The 20548-nt window shown below is 32.0% G+C and overlaps 2 protein-coding genes across 3 annotated transcripts; both read left to right on the top strand.

The window, feature by feature from the left end:
• Positions 1 to 5696: 5696 nt before the first annotated feature.
• Positions 5697 to 6239, top strand: LOC137833376 (uncharacterized). The gene has a single exon (XM_068641728.2). The coding sequence runs from the start codon at positions 5697 to 5699 to the stop codon at positions 6237 to 6239; it is 543 nt and encodes a 180-aa protein (XP_068497829.2).
• A 6414-nt stretch (positions 6240 to 12653) lies between these two features.
• LOC137831112 (uncharacterized) lies at positions 12654 to 18089 on the top strand. Of its 2 annotated transcripts, XM_068638648.2 has the most exons (8): positions 12654 to 13108; positions 14072 to 14179; positions 14269 to 14928; positions 15920 to 15996; positions 16212 to 16688; positions 16792 to 16875; positions 17026 to 17114; positions 17733 to 18089. In XM_068638648.2, exons 1-8 carry the CDS (start codon positions 13102 to 13104, stop codon positions 17800 to 17802), a joined length of 1572 nt encoding a protein of 523 aa, XP_068494749.2. In that variant the 5' UTR covers positions 12654 to 13101; the 3' UTR covers positions 17803 to 18089. The 2 variants fall into 2 exon arrangements, with proteins under 2 accessions (XP_068494749.2, XP_068494750.2); XM_068638649.2 differs by lacking the exon at positions 17026 to 17114 and having other exon boundaries at positions 12756 to 13108.
• The last annotated feature ends 2459 nt before the right edge of the window (positions 18090 to 20548 follow it).

The following is a 20548-nucleotide window of genomic DNA, read 5'->3' as shown; positions in this document are numbered from 1 at the left end:
TGTTGTTTGTTTGGTTTAATTGGTTCAAATAACTTATTCTTTCTTGAACCATCTATATTGGTGTTTAGGAGTTCTTTTTTAGTTTATCTTGTGTGCTTTTGAATTTTGTTGAGTCTTCTTTTATTTTATTTTGGTAAAAATAGTTTATGTGGGTTTCATTTTTATTTTATGATCTATTTCTAGTTGTCTAAAGTCATGTTGTTTCCATATATGTCATAAAATCAAGTAGTCCTTTGTTTGAATTTTTGTTTATTTTTTTACAATGAATATCCATGTGGTTTGAGTCTTTTTGTGTCTTTTGTGTGCTTTTCTCTTGTTATTAAATCATTAAAATGTTCATTAGAGTTAGGTTTCTATTATGTCTTGAGTTTCAATTCTTTTTTTTTCAAATCCCTTAGGTTTCTTCTTTTTCGGTTTTTATGAAATCTTGTCTCTGTTGTGAGAATTTATTGTGGGTTGTATTTTGGTAAACAAATATGAAAAAATTCACATAACCCTATTGAGATGTTTTTGGTATCCAGTTAAAATAGAACGTCCAAAAACAAAATAGAAAAAAATGTTATAAACAATAAAGTCAGGACGTTTTCAGCCTAGAAAAAACAGTTTCAGTGTGGTGTTGCTCTCATTATAAAATTTATTGCACCTTATTCCTTGGGCTTTTTTACCTGAAATTTTTACCACACCTTTCTTGATATTTTGTGGAGTTGGGATAAAAGTTTGAGATTCAAATTCATTATAATATTTCCCCAGTAAATTTTTGAATCATCTCTGCCAGTGCTAAAAAATAGTTTCAATCTCTGAATACTGGTACTACAGGGTTTGATTTGTTTCTCTCATAATACACATCTTTTTTACCTAAAATTTGTTTATTTTGATCAAATGTTATGTTGACATTCTCACATAAAAATTTCACACAAAATGTTTCTAGATGAAGTTTCACAAATTTTTGGAAGTTTCAGTGTCGGTTTCATTCTAGATATTTTTATTTTTATTTTAAATCTATTTCTAGTGTTATTCTTAGGTTTCCTATTTGAGTGCTCATTGTTTTTGTTAGCTTTAATTGTTGATTTGTGTCTTAAAATACTTCTTGCATTTGTCAAACTAATCCATTTGAGTTTGACAATTTTAATTGAGATTTTCTTGATTTTTTACTTGTTGGTCTCATAAGGTGAAATTCATATTGAGTGGAAGTTTGACTTTGAAGTTGTGAAGCTAATTTCTACTTGATGATGCATAGCTAAAAGCTAAAAATAGTGATTATTTGGAGAGGACAACAATTTAAGACAAGAATCAAGTTCATTTAAAAGAGAAGAAAGATTTGACAACTTGAAGAAAAGAAATTCATAAAAAAAATTGTTGTATTTTTAGTTTTATATCACGGTACCTTTGTGTACAAGTTTAATTTCTTGCTTACTTTTGTTTTGTTTGGAAAAATGCTTTCAAAGCAATCCTATTAAGAATATTGTAATAGTAAAACTCTTAATCTTGTGGAAATGTGTCAAAGGACTCGAAGTGTCACTTGCATTTTCACCTAGGATTTTAGTCTAGATTTTCTTGCTTTACTTTACTTTCTTCTTATTACTTTCTTGCATTTTCACCTAGGTTTTTTTCTCCATTTGTAGTTGATCTTCTTTTGATCCTTAGGAAGTCTTGCACACACATATAAGGAAAATTGTTTTGAAGTTCTTTGAGAGAACTTGTTTTCAGAACTATTTGAGGTAAGCTATGACTAGGAAAGTCTTGGTACTTAAGCAGTCCAGTGTGACTCACCTCACTTTCCTAGGAGTGAACTTGGAGAAAGCTCATACTTGAACTCTTGATTTACTTCACCAAAAAAATATAAAAATATTTTTGAAATTTTTTAATCACTCCTTGTCTAATCAAAACTCTTTTTAATTTTTTATTTTTTTTGCATTTTTCAAAAATGAGTGATCATTTACATGCATCAAGTGTGCAAAGAAGTAATATGGAATAAGAAGATGCCTATGGGTGGAGAGAGGAGAATAGAATTATGAGAGAAGATAAAGATAGAAAATAGGATGAGATTAAAAGAAAGGTTTGGCAAAATGGTTCTCAACCAAAATAAGGGCAAAAGGTTTAAAGAAGAAAGATATATTCATAGAAGAAAGATTTATAACTCCAACTATCAAAGAAAGGAAGGGGTATGTTTTGAGCCTAGAAGTTTATATTATTCTACAAAGTCTGAAGTATACATTCCCTACTTTGATGGAAACAAAAATGTTGAAGAATATTTATAATGGGAGACAAAGCTTGATCAAAGTTTTAAGAAATACAAAGTGGATGAATATAATGGATTTTTCATGGCTACCCTATGTTTTCAAGAATATGCTAGGTCTTGGTGGCAACAAAGGCAACTTGATGTTAGAATTGGTACAAAATCAAAAGTAGAGTATTGGAGTGATTTAAAGGCGTGTATGAGAAGAAAATTTGTTCCTCATTCACATGATAGAAAAAGGAAGCTTGGAGAAAAAATGGAAGAGCTTGTTAAAATAGGAAGAAAATTTGTAGATGGAGAAAAAAAATATGTTATAAGAGAAAAAGAGTTTAAAAAAATTGCAAGCTCTTGTTAGAAAGAAAGAAGAGAAAGGAAAAAGAGAAAGAGAGGAGAAAGAAAGGAAAGATAGAGAGGAGAAAGAAAAAAGAGAAAGAGTGATGATAGAAAAGGAAAGTACAAAAAAGTCTTTCTCTGAAGTTGAACTAGATATTGATAGTATTTTTCCTTCTATTACAGAACCTTGTGAGGATGTGCTTGAAGAAAAATATGTGTCTAGATCTGAACCAGATATAGAAATAAACTATTCATGTACAAAAAAGACATATGCAAGTTTTATTGAAAATGAATAAGAAGAGGAAACCAACAAAGAAGAAGAGTCTTTTGTGACACCCTTGTAAGCATAGCTGAGAAACAATCCTTAAAGGGGGATTGCAATACTTTGAACTATTTATTCAAATATATAATGCTCTTTCTTCACAAAAATCACAAAAACAACACTTTGTGATGTTGTTGCCTAGCTTGGGGAATAAACAACACAAAGTGAACAAAAATATTTTTGAAAAAGGCTTATGTTTTACTTTAAAAAATTTTATAAAAGTCCTTATTGTTGTTCTATTTTCTTTTCTTTTAATAAAAAAATACCTCATATTTGTTTTATGTCTATTGTAGAATGACATTTGATCCGGGAGGAAAATAATAAATAAACAGAGGTTGTTGTCATTGAGCATCATTCAAATATGATGACAAATCCTTTTCAAAAGGAAGGGAATGATGAAAAACAAGATTGGAAGCAGAAAAAAGAGCTCAGAAGACTCTCATCTAAGAGAGAATTAATTGTTGTCTGCTCTTCGTTTTTATCTAGTTTTATAAACATGGTACACAATAGTATAAACTTTATTTTGGGCTTGTATTTTGGCCATTTTCTTGGGTCTGTTTTGGGCTAATTTTCATAGGTCATGTACTGGGTCAATTAGAGTAGGGTGTAAATAGAAAAAAAAAAAGTCTAGCTAGAGAGTTACAATTGGGCCTCCTTGGACCCAAGGCAACTATAGACCATCTAGGATGCACAAATAAATTACTAGAGTGCAAATAAAAGCATGGAGTGGCAAGGAAAGCATGAAAGTTCACATGTCCTTCATGGAGAGGATTCCCACCAATGCCAAAAGGACATTTGTCTTCATGAGAATGGAGAGGATTCTCTCCAATTAGAGGAGGACACTTGTCAACCTCTAATTTGAGAGGATTTGCTCCAATTAGAGAGAGACATTTGTCCTTCTATGACTAGAGAGTTTTTAGGGTTAAAGCTTGCACATTGGATGCCCATAGCACTATAAGTACAAGTTCTAGCCCCCTTGTAAATTAGCTTTGAATAGACTATTGAATTGCTACCAAAATTTCAGTCTCAGATAGTCTCTTAGCTCACTCTTTGCTAGCCTTATTTCGAAGTGTTTTAGCAAGGAACCTCTTACGATTTGGCTTAACATCTTTTAAGCTTCATTATCATTCTCCATACACCAATAATTCATAGTTTCTTTCACTCATTTTACCCACCCAATCCCACCAAATTTCGCACCCCAAAATACAAAACAAAAGACCCATGAGCTAGGATTGCATAAAATTGGCTAACCACACTAACTGCATAGGCTATGTCTGGCCTAGTGTGTGATAGATAGATGAGTTTTCCCATAAGTCTTTGATATTGTGTCTCATCCACCTTTGGGCTTTCCTCATAATTATCAATCCTATGATTTTGCTCTATTGGCACTCTAATGGTTTTACAACTCAACTTACTAGTCTCTTTGAGGAGATCAAAGATGTATTTTCTTTGAGAAATAAAAATATTCTGTATAGAGTAAACAACCTCTATCCCAAGGAAGTACTTCAGGTTCCCAAGATCCTTCATCTCAAACTGAGTAGTTAGTGTCTCCCTCAAATTTTGTTTTCCAATCTCATCTCATCATCACCTGCAATAATCATATCATCTACATAGACCAAAAGTAGAGTAAGTTTACCGTCTTAAGAATGCTTTATAAACAGAGTAGGGTCACCTTGGCTTTGTCGGTACCCAAAAATACCATAACTTAAGTAAACCTTCCAAACCAAGCACGAGGGGATTCTTTATGACCATACAGGGCCTTCTTAAGTCTACACACCTTATTCCCTTCATTAGTGGCACCATAACCAGGTGGAATCTCCATGTATACTTCTTCCTCTAAGATTTCATGCAAGAAGGCATTTTTAACATCAAATTGATGCATCTCCCAACCAAAGTGCGCTGCCAAGGAGAAAATAATCCTGACTGTATTCATTTTTGCCACTAGAACTAAAGTTTCCTCATAATCGATCCCATAGGTTTGGGTGTATCCTTTTGCAACCAACCTTGTCTTATACCGATCCACTGTGCCATTAGACTGATACTTAACTGTGTATATCCACCTACAATTCATTGCCTTCTTATACTTTCGTCTCTTTACAATCTTCCAAGTCTCATTCCTTTCTAATGCACCTGTTTCTTCATTCGTGGATCGAACACAATTGTCATCTTTGAAGGCTTCTTGTACTGATTTAGGGATTCTAATAGAACAAATAGCTAAAAGAAAACTCCAGTGTTGCATAGAAAATCTTTCTGTAGACACAAATTGGGTTATAGGATATTTGGTACAAGATCTTTTTCTTTTCTCAATGAAATAGGAAATAGGTAAATTTGAATAACTTGTTGAAATCTGTGTAACTAATCTGAATAGAATTGAAACACATTGTTTTGCAAAAACCAAGTATATCAATTAGCACAAATCATTCAAAGGTGTTGTGTGGTTTGACTGTCATAAATCTCTGGATTCAACTATCTGTTTTTCATCTGTGCATATCAAGGAGTTTCTTTGCTCCATGTTGAAATAACTTAACATCTTAAAATCAGATAACTGAAACACTGTGTTGATAAAGTATGCTGAAAAATAAATTTGTTCTTTCTTTAATATATTGATTCAACCCCCCCCCCCCCCCCCCCCCCCTTGAACTTTGAGACTATTAAACCCAACAATTGGTATCAAGAGCTAGGACTTGTATTTTACTTAAGTTTGTGTGCAATATGTCTGAGTTTAAAGTGTTTTTTTATGAGGGTTCATCTATTAATAGACCCCCTATGTTTAGTGGGATGAATTATGCATTCTGGAAAATAAGAATGAAAATTTTCATGGAATCTATTGACTATTGTAATTGGGAGGTCGTGGTCCATGGACCTTTTCTGCCATTGTACGTTGTCAAAGATGAAACAGTGGCAAAACCAATATCTAAATGGAATGAGAGTGAAAAGAAAAAGGCTCAATATGATCTAGTAGCTAAGAACATCATAACTTCTGCATTGACAATTGATGAATTCTTCAAAATATCTCAGTGCAATTCGGCTAAGGAGATGTGGGAAGTTTTGGAAGTTACTCATGAAGGCACGAATAATCTGAAGAGATCAAGAAAACACTCATTCATTCAAGAATACAAACTTTTCAGGATGCAACCTGAAGAAAACATTGTTGATGTACAGAAGAGGTTTACCCACATTGTAAATCATCTTATTGGACTGGGAAAGGTGTTTGACAAAGAAGAGATCAATATAAAGGTGCTGAAGTGTCTTGATAGGAGCTGGCAACCCAAAGGTCGCTTTAACAGAAAGCAAAGATATGTCAAAGTTGTCCACTGCTGCACTGTTCGGAAAATTAATGGAGCATGAGCTAGAGCTCAAAAGGCTTAAAGAGCAAGAGACAATGAGGAGGAAAACCAAAGGACTTGCATTGAAAACAAGTGTGCAGAATGATAGCAGTGAGGAGACAGAGAATGCTGAACATGATGAAACACTAAGTCTACTTACAAAAAGGTTCAGCAGATTCCTAAAGAAGAAAGGCAGAGATAAGACTCAACAAAAAAAGAGGTATCCTAAACCGAATGAATCTAATTCTTCTAACTATACTTATTTTGGTTGTGGTAAAACAAGGTCACATAAAGAGTGATTGTCCAAACAATCAAATAAAAGAAAAACCAGCCAGCAAGAAGGTTGAAAAAAGTAAGGGGAGAAGAGCCTATATATCTTGGGAAGAAAATGAAGTATCTTCAACAAGCAGCTCCTCAACTATTTATTTTTTATCTGTGCATATCAAGGAGTTTCTTTGCTCTCTGTTGAAATCACTTAATACCTTAAAATCAGATAACTGAAACATTGTCTTGATAAAGTATACTGAAAAATAAATTTGTTCTTTCCTAAATAAATTGATTCTTTTCCTCTATTTTGTAAAAAGACTAAATCTGTGTGAAATTTTTAAAAGCTCAATTCACCCCCCCCCCCCTCCCCCCTCTTGAACTTTGACACTATTGAACCCAACATCCTCAAGAGTCTCACATGTATGAGTTCTTACCTCCGGTTCGGAAAATTGAAGTTTTTGTTCGACCAGGACGGGGTTCTTGTTGCCTTTAGTTGGTATTGTTTCCCAAAATATTTGTCCTCATTATTCTTCTTTGGTAATAATGTTGGAGCAGGGTCTTTGTCATCCTCCCTAAGAGTGAAATCCTATAACAAAGGAAAATGTGACAACTCAAGGACCTCAGTTTCTTGAATACTCCCCCCTGAAGCTGGGAATTAGGAAAGAAGGACTTTGTTTCATGAAAGGTGACATCCTTGGTAACATAAACTTTACGACCTTGAGGGTGATAACATTTGTACCCCTTTTTGTTGGGGGCATAACCAATGAAGAAACATTTGATGGCGTGAGGATCTTAATTACCCCAATAAAGACTATGAACATGGACAAAAGCAGGACAACCAAAGATACAACTCTGAAGACTAGTCAAAAAAGGAATAGAAGGATTGAATGTGGTCATAAGTTGAACATAATTAACACCCTCTAGAACCCGAGAGGGTAATCTATTAATAAAATAAGTGGCAGTCAAGATTGTTTTCCCTCCAATAATATCTAGGAATAGACGTTTGGAAGAGTAGAGCTCTAGTAACCTCAAGGAGATGACGACTTTTACTTTTTGCAACTCCATTTTATTGAGATGTATTCACGCAAGTTAATTCATGAAAAACTTCATTTTCCTCAAGGAACTTGGAAAGATTTTGGTTCACATATTCTCTTTCATTATCATAACGCAATCTCTTAATTGGTCTTCCAAATTGTGTTTGAACCATGCAGTAAATATTGACAAACAAGTGAAAAACGTTGGACTTATCTATCATGAGGAATATCCAGGTAACCCGAGTGCAATCATCAATAAATGAAACAAACTATTTTGCACCTAAGATATTAGGAATAAGTAAAGGTCCTTATACATCTGAATGAATAAGATCAAAAGGTTTAGAACTTATATTACTATTGGGAAAAAAAGTTGGTAGATGATGTTTAACAAACTCACAAACATCACAATGAAAAGACTCAACAGACACTTTTGTAAATAAAACAAGAAATAAGGACTTTAGGGTACTAAATGAAGGATGACCAAGACGTTTGTGTTGAAGCCATATTTGAGACAATGACCAAGATTCAAGGTCTTGCTGAAGATTATAAGTGTGTGCTTGCAGTCTAGCACACTTTTTATTTTCTTCCTGTTGTAAGTAATATAACCCGCCCTGCTCTTTAGCAATTCCAATCCTCCTCCCCGTGGCGAGATCTTGAAAAACACAATGGGAATGAAAAAATATCACTGCACAATTTAAATCTTGGGTAACCTTTTGAATAAACAAGAGGTTATTAGATAGTTTGGGAACATGAATCACATTTTTTAAAGGAAATGAAGATTGAAGGTGGATGTTACCACAACCAGTAAGGGGGATATTGGAACAATTAGCAATAGTAATATGTTGGTTACCAGATAAAGCAGTGTAGGATGAAAAATAAGACAAATAAAGTGTCATATGGTTAGTAGCACCAAAGTCTATAATCCAGATATTTTCAGTACTAGAAGCATTAAAGGATAAGAAACTAGAACTCTTACCACTCATTGTTAAGGAACAATAGCTAGATGTCTTAATCAGGGAGTCCACGAGAGCTCAGAACCGATTGAGTTTTGCATATTGGCAAAATCTGGTCCGGTTCACAAAATTAATTGGAATTTTTTTCTAGTGGTGACGGTCAACACGATGTCAACGTTCAACTATGGTCAACAAAGGTGGGCAGTGGTCAGCAATCAATGGTGCAATGTGACAGTCAACAAAAAAAAAGGGATGGAACAATGAAGGCTGCCTGGAAAAAATGTAAAAGTTAAAACAGAGTTGCAGCATTGAAGGCTGCCTAGAAAACAAGATTGTAGCAATGAAGGTTGCACAAAAGAAATGCAGAAGCAGAGTCTCCCAAGATCAATAGCTTTGATACCAAGTTGAAAGAAGAAGATTGAATATATTTCTGAATGTGTTTACAAATGTGATTACAGTATAAATTTATAGACTATTTACAACCTAATTAAGGAAAGAAATAATAGGTAATTAAAGTTATACAAATCAAATCAAATCACCAAAAGATATCAAATTTGTCCTAATAAATAGAAAACAGAATTTTGACTAATTATAGAATTGTTATCTCCTAATTATGTAACAATCATATATGTGCAAGACCTAAATAACCAAAAAAAACTTGAAAAAAAAAACATGAACGGGGATGTCAGACGATATCTTCGCTTGAGCAAACACAATACCACTAAGCAAGAGACATCAGACGAAGTACTCACTAGAGTCACTCAAACAAAACAAAATTTGCTTAAGCGAGGGTATTAGATGAAGCACTGATGACACTTTAATTCGAAGAGTATATTGAGTCTGAAGTAATAATTTGTTCCTAAGGACGAATATCGAACCCACAAGGAATAGTTCTAAAATCTCAAGTATAATATTCACTAAATATAAAAAAAAAATGTGTCAAAGTTTGTTTAAAATTGTTGGTATCAGGATATTATGCAAGAAATTTAAATAAAACAAGTAAATGATTTAGATGATTCAATTGAGAAAATATGAATTGAGGTTAATCTTTCTCACCCATCTGTATTTTCAACGAATAAAAACATATAACATTCCATCTTGATTGACATTGATACACATATAAAAATCCTTCATATTGATTCCTCGCATACAAAATTATTAAGATTGCTTCATTTGATCCTTGTCTGAACATAGAAATATCAAACTTTGCTTTCATGTAGCATGGTAGTGGAAAAAGTCTTTGTAAAAATTTCTCCTCTACATATTTCCAACTTGTGAGGCTTTGATTTGGATTGGATTTGAGTCATTCCTTAAATTTTCCCACCAATGAAAAAGGAAACAAACTCAAATAAACAAATTCAATATCACCTGATTGAAAGCCCATTATTTCCACCAATTTATAAAATGTAGAAAAATGTGTATATGGATCCTCATGGTCCATTGCTGTAAATTGATGGGTACTAATTAGACTGAGGAATGCAGGTTTCATTTCTAAGGCCTTAGTGGTAGCAGGTATTGCAATACTAGAAATGCCTTGGTCCCTGCTGCATAGCATAATCTCCAAGTGTTCTTTTGGGTTCTGGTGGTTGTTCTTCAACCATGTTGTTTTCTTCCTAGCAAATTTTAATGTGAAGGTTAGAAGTGGTTGAAGATTTTTCTCTAATTTTTTCTTGTTTTTGTTTTCCTTTTTAACCTTGTTCTTCCAAGCCGCATTTTAAATTTTCGATTCAAATTGCAATTGATCTTTAAAAATTTGGCCTCTTAATATCATATAAGACAATTTACTCGAGGAATAGTACAAAGAGTAACTAGCAATAAAAATTTATAAAATACAAAATTAAAACAAATTTGAAATAAATGAAAAATAAAAACACTAGACAATTAAAATATTCACAATATTAAATTAGAACTGTTCCCCGACAACGATGCCAAAAACTTGATGACTCTTTAATTTGGCAAGTGTACCGAGTCAGAAGTAATAATTTGTGCCTAAGGACGGATATCGATCCCACAAGGAACAATTTTAAAATCTCAAGTATAATATTCACTAAATATAAAAGATATGACAAAGTTTGTTTAAAAGGTTGTTGGTATCATGAATTTATGTAAGAAATTTAAATAAAAACAAAGTAAATGATTTAGATGATAAAATTGAGAAAATTGGAATTGGGGTTAATCATTTTCATTCGTTTGTATATTCAATGAATAAAAACATATAACATGTCATCTTGATTGGCATTGATGCACATATAAAACTCATTCATATTGATTCCTTGCATACAAAATTATTAAGATTGTCTCCTAAATATCAATTCCTTACATACTTATAAAAACTTTCTTATACAAACAAATGTTATAAAGCAATTAACATTTCAAATATATTCCTAACATTCAAATATGTTAAGCATTATCATTTACATCACATGCTTAAAAGTACTTTTCAGTCAAATTTAAGGATCAAAATCATGAATAAAGATTCAAATTTTAAGAATAAAATGATAATATCAATCTCAATCAAGAATAGAATATTATAAATAAATATCACCTCAATATATAAGAGTTTGAACATATTACTTCTATTTTCTGAGGGAAGACTTAGTAACTCATATTGACCATTACAATCATGGAAAGCAAGAAAAGAAGATTCAGGGTTTCCCCTTGACGAGTGCTTCCTTCAGGGTTTTCTATCTCTGATTATCCTCCCTCTCATATATAGATTCCTTACGCCTTCTATTTAACCTAATTTGATGTAGTTTAAGTGACATGTCGCTTAAGCGAGATATTACTTGCTTAAGTGAGTTTTACGAGAAAAAGCTCAACTTCACTGGAGTGAACTCGCTTAAGCAAGCCTTGGGCGAGTCTTGGGTGAGTTTGCTCCAAAAAACAAGTTTTCCTCTGGAGTGATCTTGCTTGGGCGAGTTTTTAATGCTCCAACTTTGTCTTTTCATCTTGTCTTTAACTTGTTCATTCTCATTTAGTCATTTATCTCCATCTTCCCTTAGATTTATGAAATTAACACAAACTTGGAAAAAATCATTCTTATTCATCTCATAATCCAAAAATGTGTAAAAAAACTCAAATTCTTAAATTAAAGGTTGGATTGTAACTCTATTATCAATTAAAGTTCATAAGTGTCTATCTTTTTTTTTATGAAATATCACTAATTTATGGCATTTATCAAGCATTCGCTAGAGTTACTCAAACAAAACCTCCGCTCAAGCTCCTTAGAATCACTTAAGCAAGACTATCACATGAAGCACTCATTGGAGTGAATCAAATGAACCCTCTACTCAAGCACCTCAAAATTCTTGAGAGAGGTATCAATTAAAATACTCACTAGAGTGACTCAAATAACACATCGGCTTAAGCGTTTTAGAATTCACTTGAGCAAGGGTACGAAACACTCACTAGAATGACTTAGACGAAACCTCTGCTTTAGCACCTCAAAATATGAAAGGATAAACTAGTCAAACAAAAATCAAACCAGTCATACCATTTTTAAATCATTTCTTGAAATTATCTTAAAAAAACAATCAAACAAAAAAAAAATGAGAAATAACATATAATCTTTATAACAGTAGTAATTAAAGGAAATGATTGTCAACTAACTAAAAAAAAAAACTTATTTGGTTCATATTCGTATGAACAAAAGAGAATGCAAAAAGAATAAAGAATAATATCCTCTAATCCTATAATAAGAACAAAAGGGAAAACATTAAACAACTAACTTTTTTTGCATCCTAGTCCTTGAGGGGTCCAACCCCTTTGTGAGGAATTTTTTGCCTTACCAAATATTACTTATACTTGTGTTTTCGCCAGTGTTTTTATGAAAAGTATTTAAGAATACAAAAATAAGTTTCACTTTTGTGCCCATCAACATCAATTTGATATGTTTTAGTGATTATACATTATATCTTAAAAAGTGTTATAAGTTTGTCAACATTTTAGTCATCTTAAATCTTACATCAAATTAAATAAATCTTACATAAGTTAAATGCATACACGTTAGAAGCCGTGGAGGGTAATTGCAACAATAAACTAAATACTTATTATCAGTAATTTTCTAATCGAAAACACAAAAGAAAAATCTTTGACTTTTGGATCAAGATTCAAGAACGACTCCAAAAGAAAAAGTGCACGGAATAATCTTTTTATAGATGAAAAAATAAAATAAGAGAACGCATTGTCCAAAACTGCATAATTTTCTTTCAGCGTTCATTCTTTCTGGGAAAAAACAAAGCACAGTTAAATTCAATTTAATTAGAAAATGGAAAAACATAACTTGATTTTCTCTGTTCAATCAGAAAGTAAAAAAGAAAAAAGAAAATGTAAAAGCTGATTGGAGGAAGAAACAAATAAGCAGAGAGAGAAAGAGAGAGAAATGGTTCTGCTGTCTCTATTGGCTTTCAACTTTCCCCAGAAGTTACTATCTCTCTTTTTTTCTGTTCTTTTACCTAAGATGAATTAAGGGTCAAATTGAATCAATCACACAGACCCACTTTTTAATTTTGTATTTTCTTTTGATTTCTCTGAAATGGGTCTCATTTTTCTGAGAACCCAGTGAAAAGTTTGTACCTTTGACTCCAAAACTTGCAGAGAAGAGGGAGATTCACCACAATTCCTCACAACCATGGAAGGTATTGTGTTATCAGAGATTTGAGTTTTTTTATGTGATTTTTTTTTTCAAAATTGTTTCTAATTCAGGTATTGAATGGCTTGGTTGGAATCTAGGTCCTGGGTGGTTGTTGTTTTGATGGTTATTATGACATCAAGGTCTTGAATTTGGGGTCATTGGGCTCTGGGATAGTTTATCAAAGTGAAGGGAAATTGGGATTTGGTTGAATTTCTGTCATAATTTGGAATTAAATATTTGATTTGTGTAATAAGGAACGGTTTTAGTTTTCTTTGTTAATGTCATGAAATGATGCCTACGGTTGGATCTACTTTTTGTATTGCATGCTTTGTTCCTTTGCAAAATTCTGGTAATTTTGCAACTTTATTTTCTGTTTTTTAAAGCTTTTTTTTATAATTTTCTTTAAATCTTAAGCTTTATTGTATAATAATATTCAAGTATGAAGCATGTATATTAACTTACACAGGACCTGAGCTCTTAATTTTTAAAAAGCATTTTGTTGACAAAATTGTGAGGATAGGAAGAAAGGGCTGATTATGATCTGTTTCTATATTTTTTATGCACAGAAACCCTTTTTTCTTGGCAGTTAGGAATGAAATTCATTAACTACATGCTCCTAGTGATCTTGTGTAACAACCTCTTGAAATTCAAACCTCTTCTTCTTTTTGGAATCATTTGATGAAAACAAGAATCTTTCCTCTCAGATTCAAGGAAAGCAGTTTTTTCACTCTTGGGAAAATTTCCAATCTTAAACTTGATTTCAATTGGTCTTACATACGTCCTTCTTCATATACTCATTGCTGTTAAGCATGTAGCTGTATGTTTGATTTCATAACATTTTTATCAATTGAAGTGGATGGTATGACATATAAGATTCTTCTTTTTTGTTGTTGGTATTTTTTATTGCAAAGTGTTGTTATTTTTTCCATCTTAACTCATGTGCTTCTGCTTTTCTGTTGGTACTCAGAAGCAACTGAGATGCAATCAGAAGAGAATAAATTGTCAATGGAGAAAAATAAGAAAAGAAGACTCAAAACACCTGCCCAGCTCACGGCATTGGAAATTTTTTATAATGGTAGGTTAACATCTTTTGTCATATGGGTGTTGATGCATCTTGCTGAGTGATGATTCTTTAGAATTTCCCTTTTCACTTTCTTTTTTCAGATCACAAATATCCCACGGAGGAAATGAAATCAGAACTTGCTGAAGAGTTGGAGTTGACAGAAAAGCAAATATCTGGATGGTTTTGCCACAGAAGATTGAAAGATAAAAAGTTGTTGAATGATGAAGTAGGTGCTAATGGACGACAAGATCGTTCAAGTGGTGTTATCCAGGATCGTGGCAGCGGTCTAGTGCAGGATTCGTGTGGAAGCACTAAACATGGTGATTATAGGTATCTGGATCCCAAAGAGGTTGAGAGTCATGGCCTCTATAACCATGAATTTTCAGCTGCAGATATGACCTATCACAGGAATCATCATTATACAGAAAATGATAGTGCAACAGACAACACATCATCTGAGAGTTGCTCATCTTTGCAAGACCCATTGCTTCCTCAAGGACAGGATCCATATGATATGGAGCCTTCTAGTCATTTGATGCCTAACAGGTCTCTTCCGCCCCTAAATCCCAAGGGTGCAAATAATATGGGATATAAACCTTCAGGATATTTAAAAGTGAAGGGAGAGATAGAACATGTTGCTATTACTGCTGTCAAAAAGCAGTTAGGAAATCATTTTCAGGAAGATGGACCTTTACTTAGTGTTGAATTTGACACAGTTCCTCCTGGGGCATTTGAAGGCCAACTTACAGATCTAGCTAATGGTAGGTTGTGTTGTACTATATGTATTCAGTTATCACATTTTTTCAACTCTCACTAGGTTTGCAAGGCTAAAATTGTTTTTTGTTGAAACCATATAATTGCTGCTTTGGGTTAATGGAATATTGTTGCTCACAAAAGACAGTGGAAAATATATTTGGCACACATCACATTGTTTTCCTTCTTAGGAACTGGTAGCTTTAAGTACGTTCTTTCTTTGAATAGAAAATAAAATATACAAGCCCGTGGTTATTTGTGGTGCATTATGATTTGGATGTTTTAGATGTTTTGGAGAACTTTCAAGTGATGCCTTCTTAAATGAATATTGAAAGGTTCAATTGCAATTAATCTGATCAGATTGGCTGTGGTCTACAATAATTTTCAACATGTGTCTGAAGATTGCTAGTTGACATTAGATCTTGTATATCAGAAGCTTTATGTCACAATTCATTAGCCAATGTCTTTTAAAATTTGAGGTCTTGAATGAATGTTAGCACCTACTTCTTTGAAGTTTAGAATACAAATGGTTTATAAAATTATATTTTCAAATGGGTTGCAAGGGCTGAGGACAAAGAATAAAAGCTAAGAGCTCAAACTGCTTTATTAATTGATGCATTTGGATTTTCTTTAGAAAGATATGCCTTAGAAATTGTTTTGTTTTGGTAAATCATGCTCATATGGAAGGAGTTGAGGCTCTAGTTCTTCTTAAAGTTGAAAACTTGTTACCAGCAATGAATGCCTTCCTTTGGGAAGTGCATATGATACGACTTTTGTGTACTCATCTTTGTGCAATATGCTTTTTTTTCTGGTTCTGGTGAGGAGAGTTCATGATCTTTGAACGTTTTACTTTAATAGATTTATCTCAGCTTATGTGTCAAGGTTTGTTGTCTTCATTCTGCTGACTCTCATAACTCTAAATCTAGTTTCTGCTTGCATATGGTCATTTGAAGAATAGATTGAGAATCTTACCCTTCTAATCTGGTGAATCCTTGACAGAAGGATACTATGCTGCAAATTCTGCTCTTCCAAATTCACCAGAAGTCTCTGCTGCGAAAAAGCTATCCAGTAGCTCTGTAAGCTGAACTTTTGAATGCATTCATCTTCTGTTTTGATTATTCTAGTAGAGCATGATCTGTTTAAATTATAAGATACATGCTTCATAAATTGAGCATTTACTTGACTTTTAATGTTAAATCTTACAAGCCTAGGGTGAGTGGTGTTTTCTTTAAAGTCAGTGCTTAATTGTTAATGCCTGGTCTCTCACTTTCTTTTCCTTGTGTGTTGGCAGAGATATGATTCGTATTTTACCAAATTAAGGTTCCAAGATTCACATATGGAAGGAGGTGACTTTGGTTCTTTGCATGGTCCTGATTTCCAGGATAAGAAACCCCACAAGCATATAAATCAAAGACCAACTTTTCACAGTTTTACCAATCATTTTTCTCACAAGAACTCTTCCCTGGATTTCTATGTAGACTCTACTGGGGAAGCATCTGCTTATAATGGTGCTAAAAAACATAGAATGGGTACTAAGCATGGTTTTGAGGGGATGAGGTCAGACTCTGCTTCCAACCCTAGTGACCACTATGAAGAGAATACCCTTGCAGTTAAGCAGATAGATTCACTGTTACATCTCTACGATAACATCAATCTGAAGAATGTACAAAAGAATGAATATGTAAAATCTAAGCCTTCAAATTCAATACATAAGTCTCAAATTTACTTGAATGCTGAAGAAAAAGAGCTTACCAAAAGGATGGCCAAGGTCCGTGAGTACACTTGCATTTCTTTGTGTGTTTTGCATGCAGTCATCAATTTGTTTTGCTTTCAAATGACTTAACATTCTTGTTTGGTTGCATTTGTTGCAGGAAGAGAAGTTTAATGGCGATAGAAAGTTAAAAAGACATTATCATGATCCAGATGGAATTAGGGTGCTTTCAAATGAAAAGATGGTGAGTTTTAGTTGCATTGCATAAACTTCCTGCATCTGTGGTTTTTTGTAACATGATTTTCTAGTCAACTCACTCCCCTTATTCTTTCATTGTGCATAGGATATTTTTCTTTACTATGTGTCCTTATCCTTTTCTACATTAACATCATAGGTTGCAAAGCGAGCTAAAGTTGACCCATTTGAACAATATGATGTTAAACAAACACCTATTTCTGACCTGGAACCAAGAAAAAATCAAAGGTGGCCGTTTATATCTTTTTTATTTTCTCTTTTTTCCTGATTACTTGCTTCTCCTGGTCCTCCTGAAATTCTGTGAGCTTATGTTCCTGAAATTTTGTAAGTAGATTACTTAGAAGTATTTATATTCACAATTTAAATATTAGAGTTTTTGGTCGGAGGTGAGAAGAATAACTTTTGCTCATGTTTGGTTCAACATTTTTCTGAGAAGTAATCGTTTATTTTTTAAATTATCTTTTAGGAACAAACAGCTTCTAAAAGTGTAAATAAGATGTAATTTGAGTCCTACACCCCAAGATCAATTCTACCCTGCTTAAAAGTTAAAAAATTTCACTTCTCCCAAAATCAATTCTTATCACCACAGATTTGAAAATCACTAAAGAAGAATTTAAGAAGTGGAAAGAAATGGTTATTGAAGAACTATTGAAATTTTAATTTGTTAATTAATGGTAAAATTAGCCATACACTTAGCCCCATTCCTTCCCTTTTCACTGAACTGGATATGAGTTTAACACATTAATCTTAAAGTTTATAATAACTTAATCCTTGAAAAGTTTAATCCTACTTGTTATTGACTTATTGAATGTAGAACTCTTCCTAATACCATACATGTTCATGTAGGTCTGCTGCAGAGATGCCATCTAGCTTTAGTGAGGATGAAACTGCTGAAACCAGTTCCTCGGTGGATTAAGTGTTGTTGACAGATATGATATTTGCAGGGTTTCTCTGAGGTACTGGTTTTGTACAGTCTAGAAAGACAGGTTCATTTTGCACAGTAACATCTAGAAAGACACACTAACATGACTAACATGATTTGCTGTTGTGCTTGCCTAGTTGCTTCTGTAAGAACAAAAATCCCCCCACCTACCCCTTTTCTTCAAATTTTGGATGTAAATCTCATTTTCATGCAGCTGTTTGTTTGTGTTAGGTAGGAAGGATCCAAATGCAGTTATAATTATACACAACTTCCTTTCTTAATGGTTTATGGTGTGTTTGGTTCATCATTTCACCTTGATGAAACACCAATCTAATGTGAGAGGAGGATTGATGATCAGAGTGCATTGGAAAGTGAGATTTTTCCTTTCAAAACATGTTAAGGCAAATTCTTCCTGCACCATACCAATTTGAACCTGCACCCTATCACCTTTCAAATTTTCCAAAATTTCTAACTATTCTGGATTTGAAAATCCAGAATTCACAAATATACTTCGAAAATCAAAATCTCATTCCAGAAAAGTAAATCTGCAATGTAAGAAGTACATTTTGGATAAGAAAATCCGAAACACTAAATCTGGAAATCCATTCTAGAAAAAGATTTCTGAAATTCATAAATATATTTGGATCGAAAATCCAAATATGGAAATGTATTCTGGAAATGTATTTTGACTTATTAGCCTCATTTATTTCACATAAAGGGCTTTGTATAAAAGCATTCTTCTTCTTTAAATTCTACATCAGTTTTTTTAAATACAAAAGATTTTTTTATGAATTATATATTGAAAAAAAAATAACATTTAAATTTTAATAAATATAAATAATTAATTAAAAATTATAAAAATATCACATATGAAATATATTTCTTTTTGGTTAAATTATTCATATTATTTTACCCCAATAATATATAGTGACTAAATTTATAAATAGTTGGATAAATTATATAAGTATTTATAAGGTTGGATAAAATTTTATTTCATATTTTTTTAATTTTATATAATTTTTAAATTATACAATAACATAATATTATATTAATTATTTTTCTCACTTCTTTCATGTAATTAGATTGGTTGACAATTTAATGTTTAAAAGTATTTTATTTTCTACAACTATTAAAAATATATCCAATAATTAAACATTTAAATTAAAAAAAATAAGAATTATTTCATTAAAAAAATAAATAAAAAATAGTCAAACTTATAACTTTAACAAGTAACGAATAAGAAAAATGCAAAGAAAAAAAAGCATTTATTTCTTTTCAAGTTAACTGAGATCTCTCATAAATTGGTTAAAGTATTGGTTGAAAAGAAACAAAGTGGTGGATAACTAAGTATGTCTCTAGCATAATTAATTATGTCATAAGACATGATTGATTATGCATATAAGCATAATCATTTATATGCTCTCTCTCTTAATTCTTATTTTTTAATTAATTTCATTTTTTTTTTTCATTGTAAGTACAATTGAAATAACGGGTAAAGTAGTAATATATTTATTATTATTCATCTGTCTTCTTCTTTATGCTATTGTAGGCCAAAATCCCAATCTTTACTTATTTTCTTATTTCACATTTCATCAACAATTAGTATAAACAAACATCCAAAGTACACACCTTTTAATTAACGCAAATAGTAAACTTAGAGAAGCAAACATAGCCTTAACTTCATCTTTGCATATGCTGATTTGTGAAGAAAAGGAAAGATAAATTTGTGAGAAATGGTGTTTGGGTTACCAGGCTTAGTTTGAATTAGAGGGTGTGGGGGACTCGAAAGTTGAGGATTTGGAGAGTGAAATTGTAAAGAAAGTGTGAAGAAAGTTGAGATTGTTTGGATTGGGGTATGTTAGAATGGATGTGTGAGGAAAGTTTATTGAAATTGGTGAGTGATGTGATGATTGTAAGAATATTATAAATTATTTTGAATAGTAAAATTTGTAAGATTACAAATTTATCCTTGTATATAAAAGAAGAATAAATAATGATTAATTTTTTTTTACATATTTTAGTTAATTAAAATAATTTTAAGTTTCATTTATAAATAAAAAAATGTAAAATTGAAAGAATTATAATTTTAAATTTAAGTATAATTTTATTATTTAACATTTTATTAATTTAAATTTATTTTTACTTAAGTTAATTTATTTACATAATTTTAATATTATTTATGATTCTTTAAATTATGTTATATATATAAAATTAATTTTAATAATGATTTTCATTATTATAAATAACAAATTGAATATATTTAAAAAAAATAGATATTTAGATCAAAGTGTGCCTAAAAAAATATTCAAAAAATAAATCAAAAAATAAAAAATTTGGAAAACCATGAACATAATCGATTATCACTTCCCTTAAAAAAGCCACATAATCAATTATCCACAGTCATAATCGATTATCCACAATCATAATCGACTATTCTTGTAGTTCAAAATTTAACATAATCGATTATGGTAACAAATAATTGATTATGGTCAAAATAACAAAGGTCCCATAATCGATTATGCTTGTCAAAAATTCTCATATAACCGATTATGTCACGATTATAATCGATTATCAACTGTTTTTAACTACATAATCGATTATGTAGTGCGTTATTTTTCAATGATAAACGATTATGCTTCAAACTAAAATGAAAATAATGTAACCCCAAGGCAAACATGAACTACCAAACTCACTTTCCTACCTCTATGCTCACCGAAGACCCTCTCCAAGCACCTTATAT

Source organism: Phaseolus vulgaris, chromosome 6, assembly GCF_051622355.1.
Source record: "Phaseolus vulgaris cultivar YP4 chromosome 6, ASM5162235v1, whole genome shotgun sequence".
NCBI classification, from domain to species: Eukaryota; Viridiplantae; Streptophyta; class Magnoliopsida; order Fabales; family Fabaceae; genus Phaseolus; species Phaseolus vulgaris.
This window is presented reverse-complemented; position numbering and strand designations above follow the sequence as displayed.